At 37.3% G+C, this 22,090-nt stretch overlaps 1 protein-coding gene across 2 annotated transcripts; it reads right to left on the bottom strand.

The window, feature by feature from the left end:
- Positions 1–13,485: 13,485 nt before the first annotated feature.
- Positions 13,486–21,491, bottom strand: LOC126378211 (transcription factor MafK). Of its 2 annotated transcripts, none has more exons than XM_050026431.1 (4): positions 21,198–21,491; positions 20,119–20,237; positions 19,528–19,642; positions 13,486–18,222 (listed from the first exon to the last, which is right to left on the bottom strand). In XM_050026431.1, exons 1-4 carry the CDS (start codon positions 21,240–21,242, stop codon positions 18,076–18,078), a joined length of 426 nt encoding a protein of 141 aa, XP_049882388.1. In that variant the 5' UTR covers positions 21,243–21,491; the 3' UTR covers positions 13,486–18,075. The 2 variants fall into 2 exon arrangements, with proteins under 2 accessions (XP_049882388.1, XP_049882389.1); XM_050026432.1 differs by having other exon boundaries at positions 19,540–19,642; positions 21,198–21,489.
- Between the last annotated feature and the right edge of the window lie 599 nt (positions 21,492–22,090).

Below are 22,090 nucleotides of genomic sequence, written 5' to 3'. Positions count from 1 at the left end.
CACAAGATGAATACCATGCTACATTAATTAAAATAGATATAAAGTTATAAAGACAGGTCATAGAAAATTCTTGACAATAGTACACAACACAGAAAACTTCAGTTTATTTGCCTACCTTTCGGCCTATCGACTGCACCGCTCACATTTGCAAGGGTATCAAACACAGCTAAGGGAAAACCCTTAGCTGTGCAGGGATCCAGTATAAGGGGATAAGAGTCATAGTTTACCTCGACAATTTCCTCTTAGCCAATCAACAGAAAGACCAGTTAGAGAAAGACACCTTATACGTGGTAAATTATCTGGAAAAGCTTGAATGGAAAATAAACAGAAATAAATCTCTGAACCCACCAACCCATTGTCTAGACTACTTGGGGATAATGTGGGACACAGAGAAAAACAGAACCTTTATACCGGACAGCAGAATAGACAACTTAACAAGTATCCTTATGGAAGTATTGAAATCAGGAACTTGGAATTGGGTCACAGGAAAAAGTCTTGTAGGGAAATTGGGTTTTGAATCTTTCACGGTCCCTCTAGGAAGATTACATATCAGACGTCTTCAACGTGCAGCCATTTGTCTTCCTCAACACCAGAAAATACGGAAATTTCTAATACCGACAAAAGATCTACAGGAATGTTCTTGGTGGTTGGAACACCTTCACAAAGGACAAACAATTTTCACATATCAGGGCACAGTATTCATCACAACAGATGCTTCAGACAACGGATGGGGTGCTCATGTCAACGAGTCTCTAATCAGCGGAGTTTGGGAGAAGAGCCAAACCTTGTGGCGTATAAATCGCAAAGACCTGTATGCAGTATACCGAGCATTTTCAGATGACGTTACCCCAACTACGAGAACGACGAGTTCAGTCCGACAACAAAACGTTTGTGTCCTATATAAAGAATCAGGGGGAACAAAATCCAGTCTCTTAACAGACCTAGTAGCAAAACTTCTGGAACTTGCTCAAAGGAACACAACAGAAATTTTTGCTTAATACATTCTAGGTGTTTTCAACGAGATTGCCGACAGCCTCTCGCGGCAGAAATCTCTAGCGGACTGGCATCTGTCGGATCGAGTGACGAACTTTCTATTTAAAAAGCGGGGAATTCTTCAGATAGACCTTTTCGCAACTTCTCATTCGAAAGTAATTCCGATTTGTGTGGCTTGAGATGTGAGGGACAAAGGTGTTATTTTCATAGATGCATTCAGCAAAACATGGGACTTCGACCTAGCTTGGGTATTTCCTCCACCAGCGTGGATACGCAGGTCAAAGGGAAGTGAGGAAGGTGTAATCTCACATGGTCAAGCCTAGGCAAGACATGAAATATATCATTTTCTTCCCTTCGTGGGGAAAAGTTTCCTATCTTTTACGATATTCATTTGTTTGTCTTTCGTCATCTTAATACACCTTTCATACACATATCCGTCCTCACGCAATCCAATCCACACCTTTTTCGGTCGTCTCCTACCCCTTATGTCTATGCACATTCATACTCACCACATACCATCTAATATGACTTCCATTCCTCTTCATCAGATGCCCATACCACATCATTATTGGTCATTCATTGCATTATTTCTATAATAACTGACAGCATTTCTAAATTCGCTGGCTTATTTCTCAATTCCGTGATTCATTTTCTCAATTCACTGAGCCGCTTCTCAATTCGATGTTTCATTTTCTCAATTCGATGGTTGCCCAATTCGGTGATTAACTTTTCTCATAAACCACTTCACCAAATCTGGTCCCAATTGCATCATTAGATTCAAGATGGAATAAAGTTCAGTATTTGTTATTAAAATATTCATAAAAGCCTAATTTCAATTTCGGCACCGAATTGAGAAAAAATAGACCCTTCCGTAGAAATGCCCTTATCATTGCCAAATTGATCTTAAAAAGTATTTGGTTAGATCTTTAAAAATAACCCCGTATATTTTCATAAACCTGACAATTCACTCGTAATCCCCTCTCTACCCCCAAATGCGTGCAGGTTGTGCGTTGGAAAAGCATAGCTGTATATTAAATCAAGCGAATCGTGTTACCTCGCGAATTTATTTCGTTCTGGGCCGGCTAAATTGCTGTTATACACCTGCCTGCTTGCACTGTGGTGCGCTACGGCATAAAATAAGGAGACAAATAAATTCTATCTTCTCCTATCGTGTGTGTTGTGCGGTGGAGTACCAACCCCATTAACCCTGGTGTCAGGGTTACTATTGAGCCGCCAAAGGCCCCTGACATGGCTCATATAACGACTACTAACTTACATCAGTAAGTAGTAACCGGGACAGTGTGTGTCAGGGTTGCGCCCCGGCGCAACGTTGCCGTTCTATACGTTATTCATCATCAGGCCATTAACGTCGCCACTGCTGGGGCACGGGCCTTCCCTATGGATGGATAGGGAGATCGGGCCTTAAACCATCACGCGAGCCCAGTGCGGATGGATGGTTATTAACGACTGCTAATGCAGCCGGGACCAACGGCTTAACGTGCCTTCCGAAGCACGGAGGAGCTCGAGATGAAAACTTTTTTTGTGGTCACCCATCCTATGACCGGCCTTTGCGAAAGTTGCTTAACTTGAACAATCGCAGACCGCGCGCGTTTACCGTTGCGCCACCGAGCTCCTCCTATATACTATACGTTATTATTTTACGTTATTATTCCTTATTATTCATTATTCCTCTTCAAGTAAAGCATTCTCTCTTGTTTTATGAAGTTGTTAGAATTTATAAAAAAAAAAACACTTTTTTTATTATTATTATTTTATTTAACTAGTTATTACATGAGCATGTCAGGGACCTTTGGCGGCTCGAAAATGAAATTTTTCAGTCTTTTTTTGACAAATTGTATTTTATTATCTTTATTTAATAAAAAAAAGGTATTTAAAATAGTTTTTATAAAGTTTCTTTAGCACAATTAAAACTTATTTTTGATTTTTAATCTTAATTCATTCTGCCTACCTGCTAGCTCTTCAGCCCACTGTGCACGGTAATACTCGTCATTTGTCACGGAGTTTTAGGAAAAAACTGCGGGTTAGACCGAGGCAAACCCGCGCTATTACCCTTTTGAAAAATTCACACTGCACTTTATTGTCGACAGAAATACAGGAAGTTTTTGTTATGGCTCAGTTTATGCCCCGCAAATTGTTGGACGGGATCCACTGGGCATATATGTTTTTTTTTAAGTTTACTTAAATAACTAACATAAGCTCACGTATATATCCTAACGGGGTAGTCAGAGGTACATACCCACACCTACTACTTACTGATGTACTTAGTTGTTACATGAGCCATGTCAGGGGCCTTTGGCGGCTCAATAATAACCCTGACACCAGGGTTGAGTTTGGTATTCCACCTCACAACCCACACGATAAGAAGAAGAAGCCAAATGTGGTAGTGAAAACTATACTTTTTAAGATTATTTTAATTTAAATACGCACAACGCATGTTGTCTCTTTTCCTCACTACTCCAGCACACAAGTAGATATACGATAGAACGTAAATTAAACTAAGATCTGCAATAATACAATTAATAACACAACTTTCAAACTAGCACAAGTTTGTTACTTGCTTATTGTATATTGTATTGTATTGAACTGTATTGCTTTGTATGTATGTGAACCAATAAACCGGATACAGTTGCAAGTTGTTCTGAAGTTGGAGTTTAACGACAGTCAGTCACGACTTGCTTCACGATTGTTCGAGACTGCAGGTTTCGAGACTTTCGAGGCTTGGAGACATTTCGAGACTTTAAAGGTTTTGTGAGAGGAATTCCTTTCTTGCTGGGTTTTTTATATGTTTTAAATTACCTAACTACTTAAACGTGGAATTTTTAACATTATTTCAAGCAATGCACCTAAGGATTAAAACTGGGTAAAACTTTGGTTGTCCAGACATATTGTCACTGTGGTTCTGTGGTTCACCAATTTGCTTCTCAAACGGGGAGCGTCGGTTCGAATCCTGGTACCGGACTTGCACCATTGAGTTATTAATTTATCTTAAGTGCAGCTTTGACTAATACATTTATCTCGATCATAGACGGCGATATGGCTCACCACCTTTCACTTTGGTCTAACAGAAAGCTCAGTGAGGTGTCTGCTTGATGAATGTACCTCTGTCTACCCCGATTGAGATATAGTCGAGAGCTGATGTTATGTTACAACTGAAAAAGTTAGGGAACGCTAAGCCATTCCAACAAAGAAATACCTCTCGGGAAAACGCTTTTAATTTCTTCTTTCAAGACAAAGGCTTACAATTAAAGCACTACCTAAGTTGCCAGAGAAAAAACAAATACAAGTCAAAGGCTCAACAATCAAGAGGCTGAACAGTTGATTGCCGGGGCCTCAGTAACGAACTTGAAAAAAAAACAAACAACGAAACGGGCAAAGGATTTGCTTACTTGGAGCCTTTGGGGCTTCTGTTTTTTTTTAGTACCTAAGTATCTATTAAGAATACACGTGGTTTCCAGGATTTCTACCAGGTTAATGGCAACGGGCTTTTACACGGGAGTTAAACATAGCTGGCGAGGAGTGGATGCATACACCTCTGCCTACCCCTTCGAGGATGAAATTTTGGCGGCGAGGGTGTGCTGCCGCCAAAGGATGTTTTTCGGGTTACCGAACTGAGCATAGTACCCCGCTAGCCACAAGTTAGTAGTGTGACTAGGGATCGACGATCCAACAGTGTTGTGTTGGAAGTTGTATATATGCGTCTTGCCGTGTAAACTTCGATACCGCGTTTCACGACCGCTTGAAGACTGCATTATTGAATGTGGCGCCATCTGTTGCATGTGAGCGGAACTAGGTGGCCAACTAGTTGGGTCCGCTACAAAATGAAATGAAACGAAATGAAACGAAATGAAACGAAATGAAACGAAATGAAACGAAATGAAATGAAATAAAATAAAATGAAATGAAATTTATTGTAGTAAATGTGGTCATACATAGTGAAGGAAGTAAATATTATGGTTCAGCACATTCAGTCATATTTTGATGCAGGCGTGATACTATGTTATGTTTGTTGTTAAGTATCAATTTTTTTAATGTTTTTTTTTTGTGTAAGTGGAGGTGTTTTCAACGGATTAACGTGCCTTCTGAAACACGGAATTTTCTGACTTTAGTTTTATGTAATATTTAGACTAATAGAAAAAAAAGTAGCATGGGAAATGCTGTTAAGAAGAGCGTGGGTCTTAAATTGATGATGATGATGATGTAGATTAATAAATTATTACTTCAGACACAAGTCGTTCATTATGGTGCTGATTCCTGTACACACTAACTAAGTTTATTTTCAGTTATACCTGTCATTTTCTTATCCGCCGAAAAGGAAAGCCACAAAAAAGCCACCGACGTAGTCCTGGTTTTAACCGGTTTAAACATACACACATACATAATCACGCCTAATTCCCACGGGGTAAGCAGAAAGTATAGAATTCCATTTCCTTTGATCCTGACACAATTCTTTTGCTTCCTCCGCATTCATCAATCGCTTCATACACGCACGCAGGTTCAGAGTACATCGGTCGATCGATCGGGATGATAATTCATAATTCATTGTTTTAGGTTTACGCGGTTATTATCATAATTAAAACACATAATAACGGGTTCTTACCCGTGTGACGCAGTGGGTTCGGTTTATCGTAGTGAGTTTGGTGCGAGTTCAGATAGTTCCGACATTAAATGAAGAAACAATGCGGCAAAGAAAGAGGGTAGACAGATAATTATGTTTGCCCGTAGAAAATTATGGATCTACTTACTCCACTCCTATCTCATCAGTCATACCGTGATCGTGGCACTTGCAACAGTGTCGAAATATCGGGAGTCTCATATCCCTGATTTAAACGCGGTAAGAACCCGTTATTATGTGTTTTAATTCATAATTCATTTATTTGCAATAATTTATTTTATTTATTTATCGTAAATTCAGGTACTAGTCCTACAGCATTACAAATTATAAATTACATTTCAATAAAATAAAATAAATTCAATGGTTAAACATGTCAACAGGATGTACATTATGTCACATATAAATAATCTTGTTAAAATTCATGTCATGTATGTAAAAACCGCCACTGGGTAATGATACCGCCAGTGGTATCCACGAGACGGTGCCAGAAAAAGGGGTAGACCGAAAAGGAGATGGGACGATGAGATCAAGATGACTGCGGGCCCTTTCTGGACAAGAGCGGCGCGTGATCGCCAGCATTGGAAAGGATTGGAGGAGGCCTTTGCCATGAGGCACTCCGAAATAAGAGATTTAATATAAAGTGAACTGTAATTAACCGGACAATATTTCGGAAGCAAGGCTTTCAAGATGTAAAAACCGCAGTGTATAGATACTACTATCTTGTTCGCGGATAATAATGGTACAGTTTGCAGTTGATCAGCATTTAACATTTAGTCTACATTTTTAATAATAATAAATAATCAAAAAAGTTTATTTAGGTATAATCTACGACACACATATACATTTTTAGTTATTTAAGCGGCTCGGGGATCCGCCTAGTATGCGTTGACCTTTATCTTTTCTCCCAGTATATTAGAATAGCTTTGCCGACTCTAGTGTGTATTGACCTTAAATAAAGACGTCTGGAGTAGCAACTAAATTGACTAAGTTATGAACTTGTTAAAAGGTCATCGATCTGTCTGTCTTCATGACTATTAACATAGGTCAATAGTCAGTATAAGTAAGTACTTATACTTACTAAAATATATACAGCGTGGAAGCACGGATTATTTTACTCCGTTACTATACTATCTATTATTCCTTATCTTAATCCTATTTAGCATTATTTCGAAATACTTGAAATGGTATACATCAGACGTTATTTTGTATAATTTTTGTATGAATCTGTGCACCTCTCTATAATAAGTTTTCAGTGCTTCCCGGGCATAGGATGGGTGACCACAAAAAAAAGTTTTCATCTCGAGCTCCTCCATGCTTCGGAAGGCACGTTAAGCCATTGGTCCCGGCTGCATTAGCAGTCGTTAATAACTATCATTCCGCACTGGTCCCGCGTGGTGGTTTAAGGCCCGATCTCCCTATCCATCCATAGGGAAGGCCCGTGCCCCAGCAGTGGGGACGTTAATGGGCTGGTGATGATGATGATGCTTCCCGGGCGTGTCGTATAAACCTACAGAGCGATTGTGCTCATTCTCACGTTGAACTATTATTAGTCTTTGTGATTCCTATTTTGGTTAGGATATTGCAGGCTCACTCACCACCCGATTGTCCGACAGTAAGATGATCCGTGCTTCGGAAGGCACGGGAAGCCGCTAGTCCCGGTTATTACCTACTGATCCAATTTAAACCTTAAAGTATTGTTTGCATTGTATTGATTTTAACTTATTTTCTTATACATTACAATCTTTTTACAGATTACTTTTGTAAATTTCTTTTTTTGAAATAAATATTTTTCTATTTTTCTATTTATTTATTTTTTCTATTTTTTTCAGTTTGCACTGTTTTTTCCTATAATCTGGCAACCCTGATAACTCCCTTGATTATCCGAAGAAGAAAAAACAAAAAAAACGAAACAAAAAGAATGGAGTCGGTCCAGAAATGAGTAGGCATTATACATGCGTAACATCAGCCAGAATAGTCTACAACTTTTGGCGGGAAAAACCACAGAGTATATACACCCGGGAAAGGCCAGCGTCCGGTGAAAAAACGTGTAACTCACAACGTGACTTGATTTGATAAAAATATACAGGGTGTTAGTGACATCGTAACAAATACTTTGAGGGATGATTCAGACCATGATTCTGAGTTAATATCAAGTGGTATTTTCCGCCGTTACGATGTCACTTACACCCCGTACAAGTACAGGTAGCCATACAAGTACGTACGGGTGTTAGTGACATCGTAATGAATACTGAGAGGGATGATTCAGACTTTCATACCATGATTCTGAGTTGATATCAAATGGAATTTCCTGTCGGAAAATTCATGAAACTTTTGGTGTAACACCCTGTGTGTAGTAATTTAGTTTTGTGTTGGAATGGGATTTGGAGTAAAGAAAGAATGAACATAAAATGTGCTCAGCGGCTTCCGTGGCCCAGCTGCTTGCCATCCCGGAATGGCACAAAAATTGAAAATTGGACTCTCCAATCTGCGTTCCTCAAAAACACGATAGATGGCGTTGTTAAGTTTCTTCTTCGGAAGGTGTAATTAATACACCCACCCAGCTATGTTTATGCTCCATGTAATAAGGAGCGAACCCATTGCCACTAATTGGGCACAAATACCTGGAATCCACATGATATTAATTATCCAAACATAAATGCAAACTCGTGAAGTTGAATACTACCAATTAGAACTTCAATACGTCATAATAGGCTAGTTTCCAACTAGTCAAGTCAGTTACATTTTACTAAAACGTCATAACACAAAATTACTACGGAATTTGGACGTAAAAGCAACCTGTGACGTCATAGAAAAAAGTGTCTAAATGTCACACTTGTACTTTTTTCTTTATTGATATCCATAAATAAGTTAAATAGAAAAAAGAAAACATTTTCTCTCACCTTCAGATCTGTCTTTATTTTGTAAGTAATCAGAATATCATAATAATTTATCTTTGACCTATGATGCTATGTAGCTACTTACGCAGGCGTCATGCATGTCTGAGTGTAGCCTTGAATGCTTAAATCATATTTTTAACACAGTTTCTGTCATTTAGGCCTTATAAGCTGACAGGCCAACCCGCAAGTATCTTACCTACGTTGTTTATAAGTTTTATTGTATTATCGTAGGATTTATATACGGGGGAATAGGATATTCAAAATTTCAATATCTTTTTTATCTCCCTAGCTATATTACGATTTCAGTCCGCTTACCTAACCTGAAAATATGACAGTCCAGTTTTTTTTTTATAGAAACGACTATGTCTGACCTTCAAAGCCGCGAAAGGAAACTCAGCCCAATACAAGATACTTAGTACATTTTTTTACCTATCTGCCCATAAAATAAAAAAATTCAACCTTACATCGTTTTCATAGAACTGATCAAAGTTATAATATCTCGGCGAGAACAATCTGTAACACGAAAAAAATTCACGAAACTTAAAAAGTCCGGTCTGAATCTTTAACTTGAGTTTAAAAATGTTTTTACACCTGCATTTTCAAGTAATGCGCGGGAAGTTTATATTGCGCGCCATACTTGACGGCCATTTTATTTTTGTTTTTTTCTTTATGTTTACGTTCATGGAGTTTGATAAATACGTCCTATGTTTGTTTTCCTCGAGCTTTGTCATAGAATAAAGATAATACTACGTACAGAATGGTAAATGTCCGCCAATTCGTATCGGGCGCCGACCTTACCGCCTTTCGGTCTTATTTTAGTCTTAAATGGCCGTAAACCGCTAAGGAGTAAGAGAGAGAGCACGCTGGCTTTGTCTCTATATTCTTTTATTTATATCGGTTTACCTATCGATGCTGTGCGTCTAACACACAAATGTAATAACACTCTTACACACAACTATATATCAAACACAATTAATAAAATAAGGAAAAGCAACCCTCGAGGAAATGAACCCCTCAGACGGACCACCTTAAAGAGAAATAGAAAAATAAGGGGACACTTATAAACAAAAAAGAATGGCAGCAGAAGGACGATAAATAAATAGGAGGCAGAATAAAGTAATTTGTCTTTGCCCGCTTCAGCGAGGGGTCGCGCGTAAATTTAGGACTTGCGAAAACTATCTAAACCTGCGGGCCTAGCACCGTAAGCACACGACTCTTTCTCGCCGCGACAGAGATCGTCTGTCTCTTTCTGTGCAGTACTGTGAGAGAGTGACGGGTAACGTATGTCGAGGCGAGAAAGAGTCGCACGCTTACAGTGCTAGGCCCGCTGATAAATGTTTATTGATATATTTTATGTTTATTTTTATTTTTTTAAAGAACGTCTAGGGCCCTGTGCCGAGGTTTTTCTTGCAGCTTCTTTTCCCCGGCTATACAGGTTGTGAGAAGCTGCAGTAGTTTTAGGCGGATGAGACGTTCGTTATGTAAAAATTGACGATTCAAAGTGTAACTATGTTACCTACCGAATAAAGATATTTTTGAATTTGAATTTGAATTTGAAATATAAAAAGGCACACATGCTATTTGAATCTTTTTCTTCTATCTCACGGATCACGGATGATCTTACCTTCGGCCATCGGGTGTTCAGCCAAACCAAACTAGGGATCACAAAGTGATTTTTGTGATATGTCCCAGGACCAGGATTTTAACAGGCTAGTTTCCAACAAAATTTATTTTTCAGACAATCAGGTGATTTCAGCCTGCAATGTCCTGACAAAACTGGGGACAGTCTCACATAGTGTTTGTTTGCCCCCACCAAGAGTCGAACTCCGGATTTCCGGAGCGTGAGCTCAAAGTTTAACCACTGGACCACGGAGGATGTCATTGTAGGTGTTTTTTTTATTTTTTATCGTCCATATTTTTGCCCAAGTCCACAGTGTACGCGACAGCAACCTACCAGTAACAAATGATTGGGGGTGGCCATTGTGAAAATATTAATTAATTCCTGGCCGACTTGCTGACTCTATTACGAGTCCGCTGAATATCAACTCTGTTTACATAAATCTATAATATTTACATTATACATAAGTACTTAATATATACATATATAATAGTACACAAAGCACCAGCAGTGAGTTATTCACTAAAACAGTTTTAGCTCGACCATTATAGACGGCGATATGGCTCACCTATCACGTTGGTCTAACAGAAAGCTCGATGAGGCGTGGATGATGACTTCTTGCGATGGTTGTACCTCTGACTACCCCAATTGGGATATTGCCGTGAGCTTATCCATCATAGAATCACACTTTTATTGGATTTAACATTGTTCTATCAACAGTTCCACAACTACAAACCGTATTATTCGTCGGAAATCCAGTTTTAAGGGGAAAAGAGACTTCCGTTCCAGCTACCTATATTTGTAAATTTAATTAGCTGCTCTAGTACCCTCGGAGGGAGAGGGCTTTTAGTTGTCCCTCCGAAGTGCCCTCCAAATGAAATATTTATTGGGAAAAATCGGTCAGTTCAAGTGCGCGCATAACTTCGGATTCACCATATCCGAGTATTCCCTTCCTTCCTTCAGCCCAAAAAAGGCCAAAAACCACGTAAAAAAAAAAGAAAAAGGATTAACCATAAGAATTTATTTATTTATTCACTAAGATCACAAACCCATCAGCATTACAGATAAAATCCCAAGTCGATAATGTTTGAAACATGTCATGTCATTCATATAAAACAATGTCAAATCCTTTTAAATTATTGAAAACAACTAATCTTACGAATTAAACCAAATTAGACGTACCTAATATCATTAGATACAATTTTCTTTTATAACAACTATTAAAGGTTTTTACATAAATAGGATAAAGTAGCTATTAGTGCTAATTCCTATAAATACAATCTAATTTTATTTTAAGTTACATCTTTCATTTTCTTATCCGCCGAAAAGGAAAGGGACGGGTAATCGACAAAAACAACCGTCTAAAAATTTCACCTCACACCCACACGATAGAAATTATCCTTTGTTTGGACATTGCAGGCTTGAATCATCTGATTGTCTAATAAAGTAAAATGATTCTGTGCTTCGGAGGGCACGTGAAGCCGTTGGTTCCGGCTGTTAAAACACCTCTACCAACCCGCAGTGGAGCAGCGTGGGGGAGTATGCTCCATACCCCCTCCGGTTGATTGACGGGAGGCCTGTGCCCAGCAGTGGGACGTATATAGGCCGTTTATGTTTTATGTTATGTATGTATAACTCACTCACTCTGTTCATTCAGAGGCGGAGGACAGGATTCCTAGTATAGCTTTGTAATAGACTACTCTGGGCGCCATCCCACTTGCGTCAGACGGAGTACTGCGGGGCGGAAGGCAAGAGGGAAACCACTGCCCTATTTTTCCCTAAAAAGTAGCATGGAAAATGCTGCACCGACAAGAGGGTGGCTCTTAAATTGATGATGATGATGTATAAGTAACTCTATATTATGTGGCTTAGATCGTCTCTCATTATTTTTTTATTAGACGCGCTGAAGTTTTGAACAGGAATTAGATTCGTCCTCGATTCGTATTATTCGACTAATGATGGTTGATTTTGTATGGAACGTAGAATTTAATATTTATTTCTATCCTCATTTTAGACGTAGAGCACTTATTGTTTATCATGTATTGAGGATTAACTGGCTGAATATTGAATAGATAACGCAATACTACATTGAGATCCTTATAACATCACGCCTGTATCCCAAAGAGGTAGGCAGAGTTGTATAGTATACCACTCCCACAGAGGATAGCATTGTAAGGTTTGTAGCATGATATGGTGGGGACATATCACAACCACTTTGTGATCCCTAGTTTGGTTGGGACATTACAGGCTGATCACCTGATTGTCCGAATGTACAATGATCCGTGCTTCGGAAGTTAAGCCGTTGGACCCGGTTACTATTTACTGATGTAAGTGAGTAATCGTTACATGAGCCATGACAAGGGCCTTTGGCGGCTCAATCATAATCCTGACGCCAGGGTTGATGAGGCTGGCATTCCACCTCACAACCCACACGATGAGAAGAAGAATGGTATAAGAAAACCAGGTATGCTCAAAACTGACAGCTAGCATTTCAAGGCTGAAGTCATCCTACCCTACGTTGCTATTTCGTAAAAAATAAATTACTATTCTCAAAAAAAATATTATTCTCATATTTCTTACGTATTTTTTTTATTTAGTTTCTTTGATTGCTCTATCGATAACATTATTAATGACCGTATTCCTGGAGGTGAAGGCCTGGAGACCAAAGACACAGGGTATCCTAGTTTAGGCTCCAGCCTCTACAAATATTATAAATGTTCATTTTATACAATGTTATTTAAAAAACGGAAAATTCCACTTGATATCAACTTAGAATCATGGCCTGAATCATCCCTCAAAGTTTTCGTTACGATGTCACTAACACCCTGTATATGTGACAAATAATATTACTTAATTAAATACATTAGTCAGTAATTCGCTTTATTTTCAATAATAAAATTTACGTTCTTGGAATGTTGGAAATACAAATTTTCTATGTCGTGGGAATCCCGATCCGTGATGGTGGCATTGCCAGGTGGGACACAGCATACTCCACCACTCTGCTCCACTGAAAAAAACTTCATCCTAATAAAAAAACGAATTAATTTATTTTGTTTTCCTTCTTCTTCATTCTTCTTTTTTTTTGATCCATAAAAACTTTTTTTTTACTGCGGGCAGTCGTAATATTTATAATACAAAATCTCAATAAAAATGCATACATACATACATACATGTAGTTTTTTTTTTTTTTTCAAAAAACTTTATCCAAATAAGAAAAATCATTTTTTTCCTTCTTCATTCTTCATTTTTTTTTTTTTGATCGATAAAAACTTTATTACTTTTCTTTATTTTTTTTACTGCGCGCAGTCGAAAATCAGTATAAAATCTAAATAAAAATGCATATGTCTCCTTAATCTAATTCTTATATTTATTTTGTAAATAAAATATATACGATAGGTACAATGTTATCACTTAATAGCAATACGGTAGTTTCCATCTAGTCAAATCAGATACCTAATTAAAACACATAATAACGGGTTCTTTCCGCGGTTTAAGCAAGAGTCCCGGGAGTCTCATATCCCTTTAAACGCGGTAAGAACCCGTTATTATGTGTTTTAATTATGATATTGGCCCCGATTCCTGCAGACACCGCCTAATTTTATTTTAAGTTATATCCGTCAGTTTCATATCCGTCGAAAAGGAAAGGGACGGATGATTCACAGCTCTTAATTTTAGGAAGAATGAGTAAATGAATGAATAACCCGGGCGAATCAAAAGGTACGTCGCTGGTATGCAATCCGTTTGACGTGCTGTCTACTTAACTGTGTCGGGTTATTGACTGATGTAAAATTTTTAGACGGTTGTTTTAGATTTGTGCTTAAAATTGACGTGTGTTCCATAAATTTTATGCTTGTCAATTACCCGTCCCTTTCCTTTTCGGCGGATAAGAAAATGACAGATATAACTTAAAATAAAATTAGATGGTATTTACAGGAATTAGCACCAATAACCGCGTAAACTTAAAACAATGTATAAATCAGATACCTTTTACTAAATGTCACAACGTCATAGAAAAACGTGACAAAATGTCGCATTTATTATTACATTTCTGTTTATTAAAATTTATAAATAACGTTAAATAGAAGTTTGTTGTCACATTCAGATCTGTCTTTATTTAGCAATCAGAATATCATCATTTATCTTTGACTTAGGAAACTACCCTTTTGTAAATATCTAATGCTAGTTACCAAGTCCGCTTTATTATTTTAACATAATGTAAGTTCACGACTGTATTCCTGATTGGTGTAGTCAGAGGTACCTACATCTGTCGCAAGATGAACTAAGTATCCACGCTTCACCTGAGCTTTCTGTGACGTGATAGGATATTATTTTAACGATCATCTTCACAATCTTATCAACATAATCATCATCTATTCTGTTTATTTATTTTTTATAAATGAAATGAAATATTATTCGCTCTAGAGTGATACAAAATGTCTTAAAGGAGAATGGGCGAATCTGGTCCAAGAACCTCCACTGATGAGACTTATATGTAATGAAAGCTTATGCTTTCTCTATGAATCTGGCAAAGTTCTATCAGATTCTGTCCCGGGGTTCTTTTTTTACGGCCATGTTTGTCCTGGCTAAAAATGTGATAAAATACAGTGGGAGCTAAAATCGGCTCAAGATTTGTTGCTGGATAACTAAGTCTACATAAATAATTATGTATCATATTGTATATATTATCATTTTAAAGAGGATCTTTTCCAGACTCCGAAACATAAAAAAAAAAACAAAAAAAGTCTTTATGTAAGCGAATTATAGTCAATTTGCATCTGCAGCGCCATTGTTTCTCGGTAGCTAAGTTCAAGTTTCATTCCTTTTACCCCTTCCAAAAGTATCTTACCGATTTTTTTTATTTTGCTTCCGGAATTTGATCTGAGTGATAATAACAAGAAAAATAAATAGACACCTCTCCGATAGAGACCGCCTAAGCTATTGCCTATTGCAAGAAATCGTCATCATTAGCAAGTCATTACGGTATTGCATATTATAAGCTTATCAGCAACTTGGAACTTGGTCCAAGAACCTCCACTGGTGAGACTTGCATGTAATGATAGCTTATACTTGTCCTATGATTCTGGCAAAGTTCTATCAAACTCTGTCCTAGGGTTTTTTTACGGCCATGTTTGTCCTGAGTGTACAGTAGTGGACTGCAAAATCACCTCAGGATTTGTTGTCGAAAAACTATTTAACTAAGTCTATATACATAATTATATATCATAATGTATATCAGTTTTAAAGGGGAAGGTTATCAGAATCAGAAACACAAATAAAAAAAATGCATTAAGTATGTAAACGACTTTTAGCCAACTCACGTCCGTAGCACCATTTTTCTCAGCAGCTACGTACGAGTTTCGCGCCTTCCAACCTTTCCAAAGGAGCCCAATCATTTTTTCCTTCTTCTGATATTGCATTCTTAACCTGACAAGTGACAACAACAAGAAATAAAATAGATACCATTCCGATAGAGGCCGCGTAAGCTATGGACCTATTGCAAGATGACGTACTCAAAGGCTAGTCATTATAATCCAAGAGACGTAACATAATTAGAATGCGGGAGGACGCAAATGTAGTATGTTTTCTTTCACCACAATCTTGTTTTATTAATCCAGGCTTATATCTTGTCTTATAAACAATGCCGAATGGTACAACAAACGTATCGTAAACGTAAGGTTGCCTGGTAGTAATTGCTACCTTGGCAATAAAGCCGCCTTTTGCACCAGTTATTGCCTGAACTTGTTTAATAAATGTGTTTCTTTTGTATACAATAGAGTCATTGTATTGCATCTTGATTAGAATGACTTATTTCTTGTTTCTCTCGTACTAAGCTGTATACTGTTAGTGTTAAAGAGACACATATTTCGTCTCTTTCGCATAAGGCGATGTACTACATTTCCGTCCCGCCGCATATTAATCATGTTACGTCTGTTGGATTATAATGACTAGCCTTTGAGTACGTTATCTTGCAATAGGTCCATAGCTTACGCGGCCTCTATCGGAATGGTATCTATTTTATTTCTTGTTGTTGTCACTTAGTCTTGTCAGGTTAAGAATGCAATATCAGAAGAATGAAAAAAAGAATGGGCTCCTTTGGAAAGGTTGGAAGGCGCGAAACTCGTACGTAGCTGCTGAGAAAAATGGTGCTACGGACGTGAGTTGGCTAAAAGTCGTTTACATAATGCATTTTTTTATTTGTGTTTCTGATTCTGATAACCTTCCCTTTTAAAATTGATATACATTATGATATATAATTATGTATATACTTAGTTAAATAGTTTTTTGACAACAAATCCTGAGGTGATTTTGCAGTCCACTACTGTACACTCAGGACAAACATGGCCGTAAAAAAACCCTAGGACAGAGTTTGATAGAACTTTGCCAGAATCATAGGACAAGTATAAGCTATCATTACATGCAAGTCTCACCAGTGGAGGTTCTTGGACCAAGTTCCAAGTTGCTGATAAGCTTATATGCAATACCGTAATGACTTGCTAATGATGACGATTTCTTGCAATAGGCAATAGCTTAGCCGGTCTCTATCGGAGAGGTGTTTATTTATTTTTCTTGTTATTATCACTCAGATCAAATTCCGGAAGCAAAATAAAAAAAATCGGTAAGATACTTTTGGAAGGGGTAAAAGGCATGAAACTTGAATTTAGCTACCGAGAAACAATGGCGCTGCAGATGCAAATTGACTATAATTCGCCTACAAAAAAATTTTTTTTTGTTTATTTTTTTATGTTTCGGATTCTGGAAAAGATCCTCTTTAAAATGATATACAATATGATACATAATTATTTATGTGGACTTAGTTATCCAGCAACAAATCTTGAGTCGATTTTAGCTCCCACTGTATTTTATCACATTTTTAGCCAGGACAAACATGGCCGTAAAAAAAGAACCCCGGGACAGAATCTGATAGAACTTTGCCAGAATCATAGGAAAAGCATAAGCTTTCATTACATATAAGTCTCATCAGTGGAGGTTCTTGGACCAAGTTTCATACAAAAGTGCCCATTGTCATTATATATTTAATGTTTTTTTTTTTGTTAAATATGTTTTATTTATTGATTGCAATTTTAATTTATAAGTGACTAATTGTATTAAATTTACGAATAAAAGTATATTTATTGATATATTGTATTCAGCAAAAATAAAGCCCTCACTCAACCGCGTGTGAATATTAAATAATTTATAAATAGGAACATGCTTTAAATGTATTTTTAATAAATCCATCTTTAAATACATTACAGTGCCTTACGAAAGTATTTTAGCAAAGAGCGAATAAAAATATTGCTATTTTAAAAAGTCAGGTAAGGCTACCATCCGTTACAGACGGCGATACGGCTCACCTATCACGTTGGTCTAACTGTTAGACCAGTTAGACTCTAACGGAAAGCTTGGTGAGGTGTAGGTACTTAGTACATCTTGCGATGGATGTACCTCTGACTACCCTGATTGGGATATTTTCAAAAGGGCGCTTATAGTGGTTTAAACTATAACGGCATCCGTGGTCCAGTGGTTTGATTGTTGAGCTCACGATCCGGAGGTACCGGGCTCAAATCCCGGTGGGGATATATCACAAAAATCATTTTGTGATCCCTAGCTTGGTTAGGATATTACAGGCTGATCACCGGATTGTGCGGAAGTAAGATGATCCGTGCTTCGAAAGGCGCGTTAAGCCGTTGGTCCCGGTTACTACTTACTGATGTATTTATGTAAGTTAGTAGTCGTTACATGAGCAATGTCAGGGGCCTTTGGCAGGTCTATAGTAACCCTGACACCAGGGTTGATGGGGTTGGTAATCCACCTGACGGCAGAAGACTATAAAGTGATGATATAATGACCAACAAGACGCCCTTTTGGCTGTCGTGGTAGATAATCTCCCCATTATGAATTACCCTTATGTTACTATACTGTTAATGTACATTTCAAGGTAATATTTCAAGTTCCGGCGGGAGTGGTATGTTCTTCATGTGAGCGAACCTCTTGAGGGCATCGTACTTGCCTCGCAGCGCGTCTATCTCTTCACGGATGCGGGCGTTTTCCTCCTGCATCAGCTCCATGTCATGCCACTCCTGGAACCACATAGATTATACACTTTAAACGTTTATTTTAACGGCCTCAGTCGTCCAGTGGTTGAGTGTTGTGCTTACGATTCGGAGGCCTCAGGTTCAAATCCCGGTGGGGACAAATCACAAAAATCACTTTGTGTCCAAAAAGTAAGGTGATCCGTGCTTCGAAGAACACGTTAAGCCATTGATCCCGGTTACTAGTTATACTTACTAAAACTAATAATTTTATCTACAGGGTATGCACCACAACCGGCGCGAATTATACTCAACGCTTCGACCAATAAACGATATGAATTCTATCTACTACGGAGATGGACGTCAAACGGCTACTAGTCGAAGGCCTACCTCGTCGCTACTGTAGTGACTTAAATTTTGACAATTCTCCATACTATTTAAGTAAGCAAACATACTGTTTTGGTTATCAGAACTGATCCATCTTACTATGTATACTGTACTTAAAATTTTGGGTGAGAGGTGAGCCCTTAGCGCACCCTAAGTAGTTAATGCCATTTGAGACTTATTTACAATTAGTAACGTCAAAAAAAAATGCTATACCATACAATAAGGAATAATACTACATATATAACGAAGCTAGATTTTCCTCACCCCCGGGCATAGTTTAGTCTGCCATCATATGGGCTTAGAAATCACATACCCAGATGCGCGTGTACGATAACGTCAATGTGTAGTGTCTGTATAAAACGAGGTGTTCTGTACGAAGTGTCCGGGTTGTGGCTATTAGCATTGACTAGTGCTTTTTTTTACCGACTTCAAAAAGGAGAAGGTTCTCAATGCGACCGTGTATGTTTTGTAAATTCAGTACAACTATTTATACTTCTATTTCTATTTTATTACATTTCTATAATTTTTATTGACTTTTATTAATTTTAATTTGGTTTATGTGAATTAATTTAATGACATTTATTTAAATCTGTACAACAATTAATTTCATTATGGGTCCTTTGTATGAATTGACACTTTTATATTTTAAATTTTATTTGCATGATTTATGTAATTAAAGCACATAATAACGGGTTCTTACCGCGTTTAAATGGGGATAAGACTCCTCATGAGTCCTCTATGAGTCATCCCGTGATCATGGCACTTGCAACAGTGTCGAAATATCGGGAGTCTCATATCCCCATTTAAACGCGGTAAGAACCCGTTATTATGTGCTTTAATTATGATAATAACCGCGTAAACTTAAAACAATGATTCATGTAATTTAAATGCACGGTAAATATTTTCTTGTAACATCTATAAATAAAGAATCTAATCTAATCTAAATAAATACAAAAATGCAATTACATATGTAAGTACCTGACTCTTCTCAGTCTCCAGTTCGTCCTTCTGTTCTATGCGCTTGATGCGGCAGGAGGCTGCGTAGCCTCGGTTCTTGAGCGTGCGCCGGCGCTGCTTCATTCTGCAAGTTAAGTGAATGGTTAGATGTATGGCGGCGAAGGTGTGCTGCGGCCAAAGGACGTTTTTGGGATACTGAACAAAGCACAGTACCATACCCAATTGGGTAGTGTAGTAGGTTGAAACACACACACACACACACACACACACATAATATAAGTAAACAACTATTGTTAATGCTGTTGGATATCTGAATAAATAAATAAATAGGACAGATCTAAAAGTAACGAAAAATATTTTCCTTTTTCTATTTAACTTATTTATGAATTATACAAGAAAAACACATTTTATCACATTTTTCTATGACGTCACTGTGTGCTTTTTCATACGAATTTCATAGTAATTTCGTGTTTTGCCATTTAGTCAAAAGTAACTGATTTGATTAGTTGGAAACTTAGCCTATTGCGACTTAGTCGTGATTTTATTCTAAGTTATAGTTAGTTGTTAGTTAGTTAGTTAGTTTTATTCATAGAATCTCACCTAACAATCTGATCTCTTGTGAGCCCTCGCATCTTCAGCTGACGGTTGAGGTCTCGCACGGAGATGGACACCAGCTCATCATCACTGATCTCCGCGCATGGGGTGGGTGATAAGGGAGCCTGGAATATTATTTTTTTTTTTAGTCTCCACTTACGACATACATACCAAGATATATAAATGCACACCTATTTTCCACCGGGGTAAGTAGAGACTACGAAATTCCATTTTTATTTGCATTTGTCTCTACTTACTGGGAAAAAGGCGTAAGCTTAGGATTTTTTTATCAATTTATTGTACGCAAACATAGAATAAAACCTAAAGTCAAATACATGATACACAAGACAGACAATCAGTTTAGTTGTAAAAAGAAAATTTATCAAAACAAGTCTGAAAAGGACTTTAACCTGGAGCTTTTGTCAAGCAGGGAGCATCTTAAAAAAAAACCAACAAAAAAAAACAATAAATAAGTCTTCAAAAGATCTGTTGCTGGAGCCCTATATGTCGGCAACAGATAACAGACTTAAAAAAAAAACAAAGTTCATAAAGTTCTATTTTTTGGCTGTCTCCACAGAGTTAAATAGTTTAATTTAACCTCCTTAAAGGTTGAGATTTCCAGACACAATAGTTAACAACAATAACAACAACAATGAGCTTAACAATGGGCTTTGGATTTTAAAAAGGTATTTGGTTGAACTACTTTAAGAAGACAATGTTTTTTATGGAAGGAGGAATGAATAAAGGTCTCTTGCCTGGTGGTATTTAATTTTTTTTTTTAAGAACTAGCCACTCACTTCCTACTTCCCTTCACTAGTCTTAGCAACACATTTATAAAGTTAGTTAAAACAATTGAAACAGAGGTTATAATATTATAATAACAGACACAAGCTCTAGCATGAGACGTACTGCTAAATACAAGCTCGAATCAATAAAAGAGACGACGCCACGCCTCAAAAAGACCCCAATAGACACAAAAATGCAAGTCATGCTGCGTCGTTTCCAGTAGTTTCTAACCGCAAAAATTTATCCTATTAAACCCATTTTAGCTACTCACTATGACATACTATTCTAGCCAGACTCACCATCAGAGCTTTCCTCACACCCAGGTCTTTAAAATCATGAGGCATAATTAGATTTTCCTGGTAAAAGTAACGGGAGACCCGTTACGATTATCTTTGTGTTTATAAAGTTCTTCTACTTCTGTTACTGAGTAATGCTCACTGTTGCTGGTGGCAAATGTACATTATAGATGAAGATTCCAGAAATTGCACCTTGTATTTTACGTAATTTAGGTAAAAATAAACAAAAATAGAACGTGGATCACAAATTTCCTTATATTTACGTCACTCGCTGATTTGACAGTTGTTGACAGATAATTTTGACATTTGAAACAGATAATAAATGCTATGCTGCAGACAGCAGATTATTACCAAAGTTGTTTAAAAGACCGCGTACAACGCCATCTTATGGCACGATACAAAAGATAACCTAGGGTGTGATTTGTTTTTGCAGAAATGCAGAGAGATTAAAAAGAAAATAATAATATAAAGTATTTTGTCTAATTTATATGAATAATTATATTAACATGCTTGAATTAGTATAGAATAGAATAAATGTTTCTTTCAACAGAAAGATACAAATACCTACAGTTAAAGTTAAAACTCCACAAAACCAACCACTTGTTTTTGTGTATTCCGTTTAAAGAATTTATCTGAATAAATTTACATTAATGGTACAAAATAAAATGAAAGAATATTACAGTGACGACCTTTTGTAATAGGTACCGTACTTTAATAACAGATGACGCCACTGCATTTGTTGAAAATTGGTTGAAAAAGTTATCATTTGTAACCAAGGACCAAGTATCACATCTCTCTTTTTCGACCAAACAATTTGTTTTGTAACTTGGTAAAGGGTATCATTCATTCGACGATTTTCTCATTCGGATACACGTTCAAATTGACCGAATAACATT

Source organism: Pectinophora gossypiella, chromosome 25 (assembly GCF_024362695.1).
Source record: "Pectinophora gossypiella chromosome 25, ilPecGoss1.1, whole genome shotgun sequence".
NCBI classification, from domain to species: Eukaryota; Metazoa; Arthropoda; class Insecta; order Lepidoptera; family Gelechiidae; genus Pectinophora; species Pectinophora gossypiella.
This window is presented reverse-complemented; position numbering and strand designations above follow the sequence as displayed.

Excerpts from the sequence above, each read along its gene's own strand:
- LOC126378211 (XM_050026431.1), bottom strand. The coding sequence starts at position 21,242 with ATGCCTCATGATTTTAAAGACCTGGGTGTGAGGAAAGCTCTGATG. Across the intron at positions 19,643-20,118 it reads ACAAGAGATCAGATTGTTAG|AATGAAGCAGCGCCGGCGCA; the intron begins GTGAGATTCTAT and ends CTTAACTTGCAG. Across the intron at positions 18,223-19,527 it reads AGAGTCAGGTACTTACATAT|GAGTGGCATGACATGGAGCT; the intron begins GTAATTGCATTT and ends ATGTGGTTCCAG.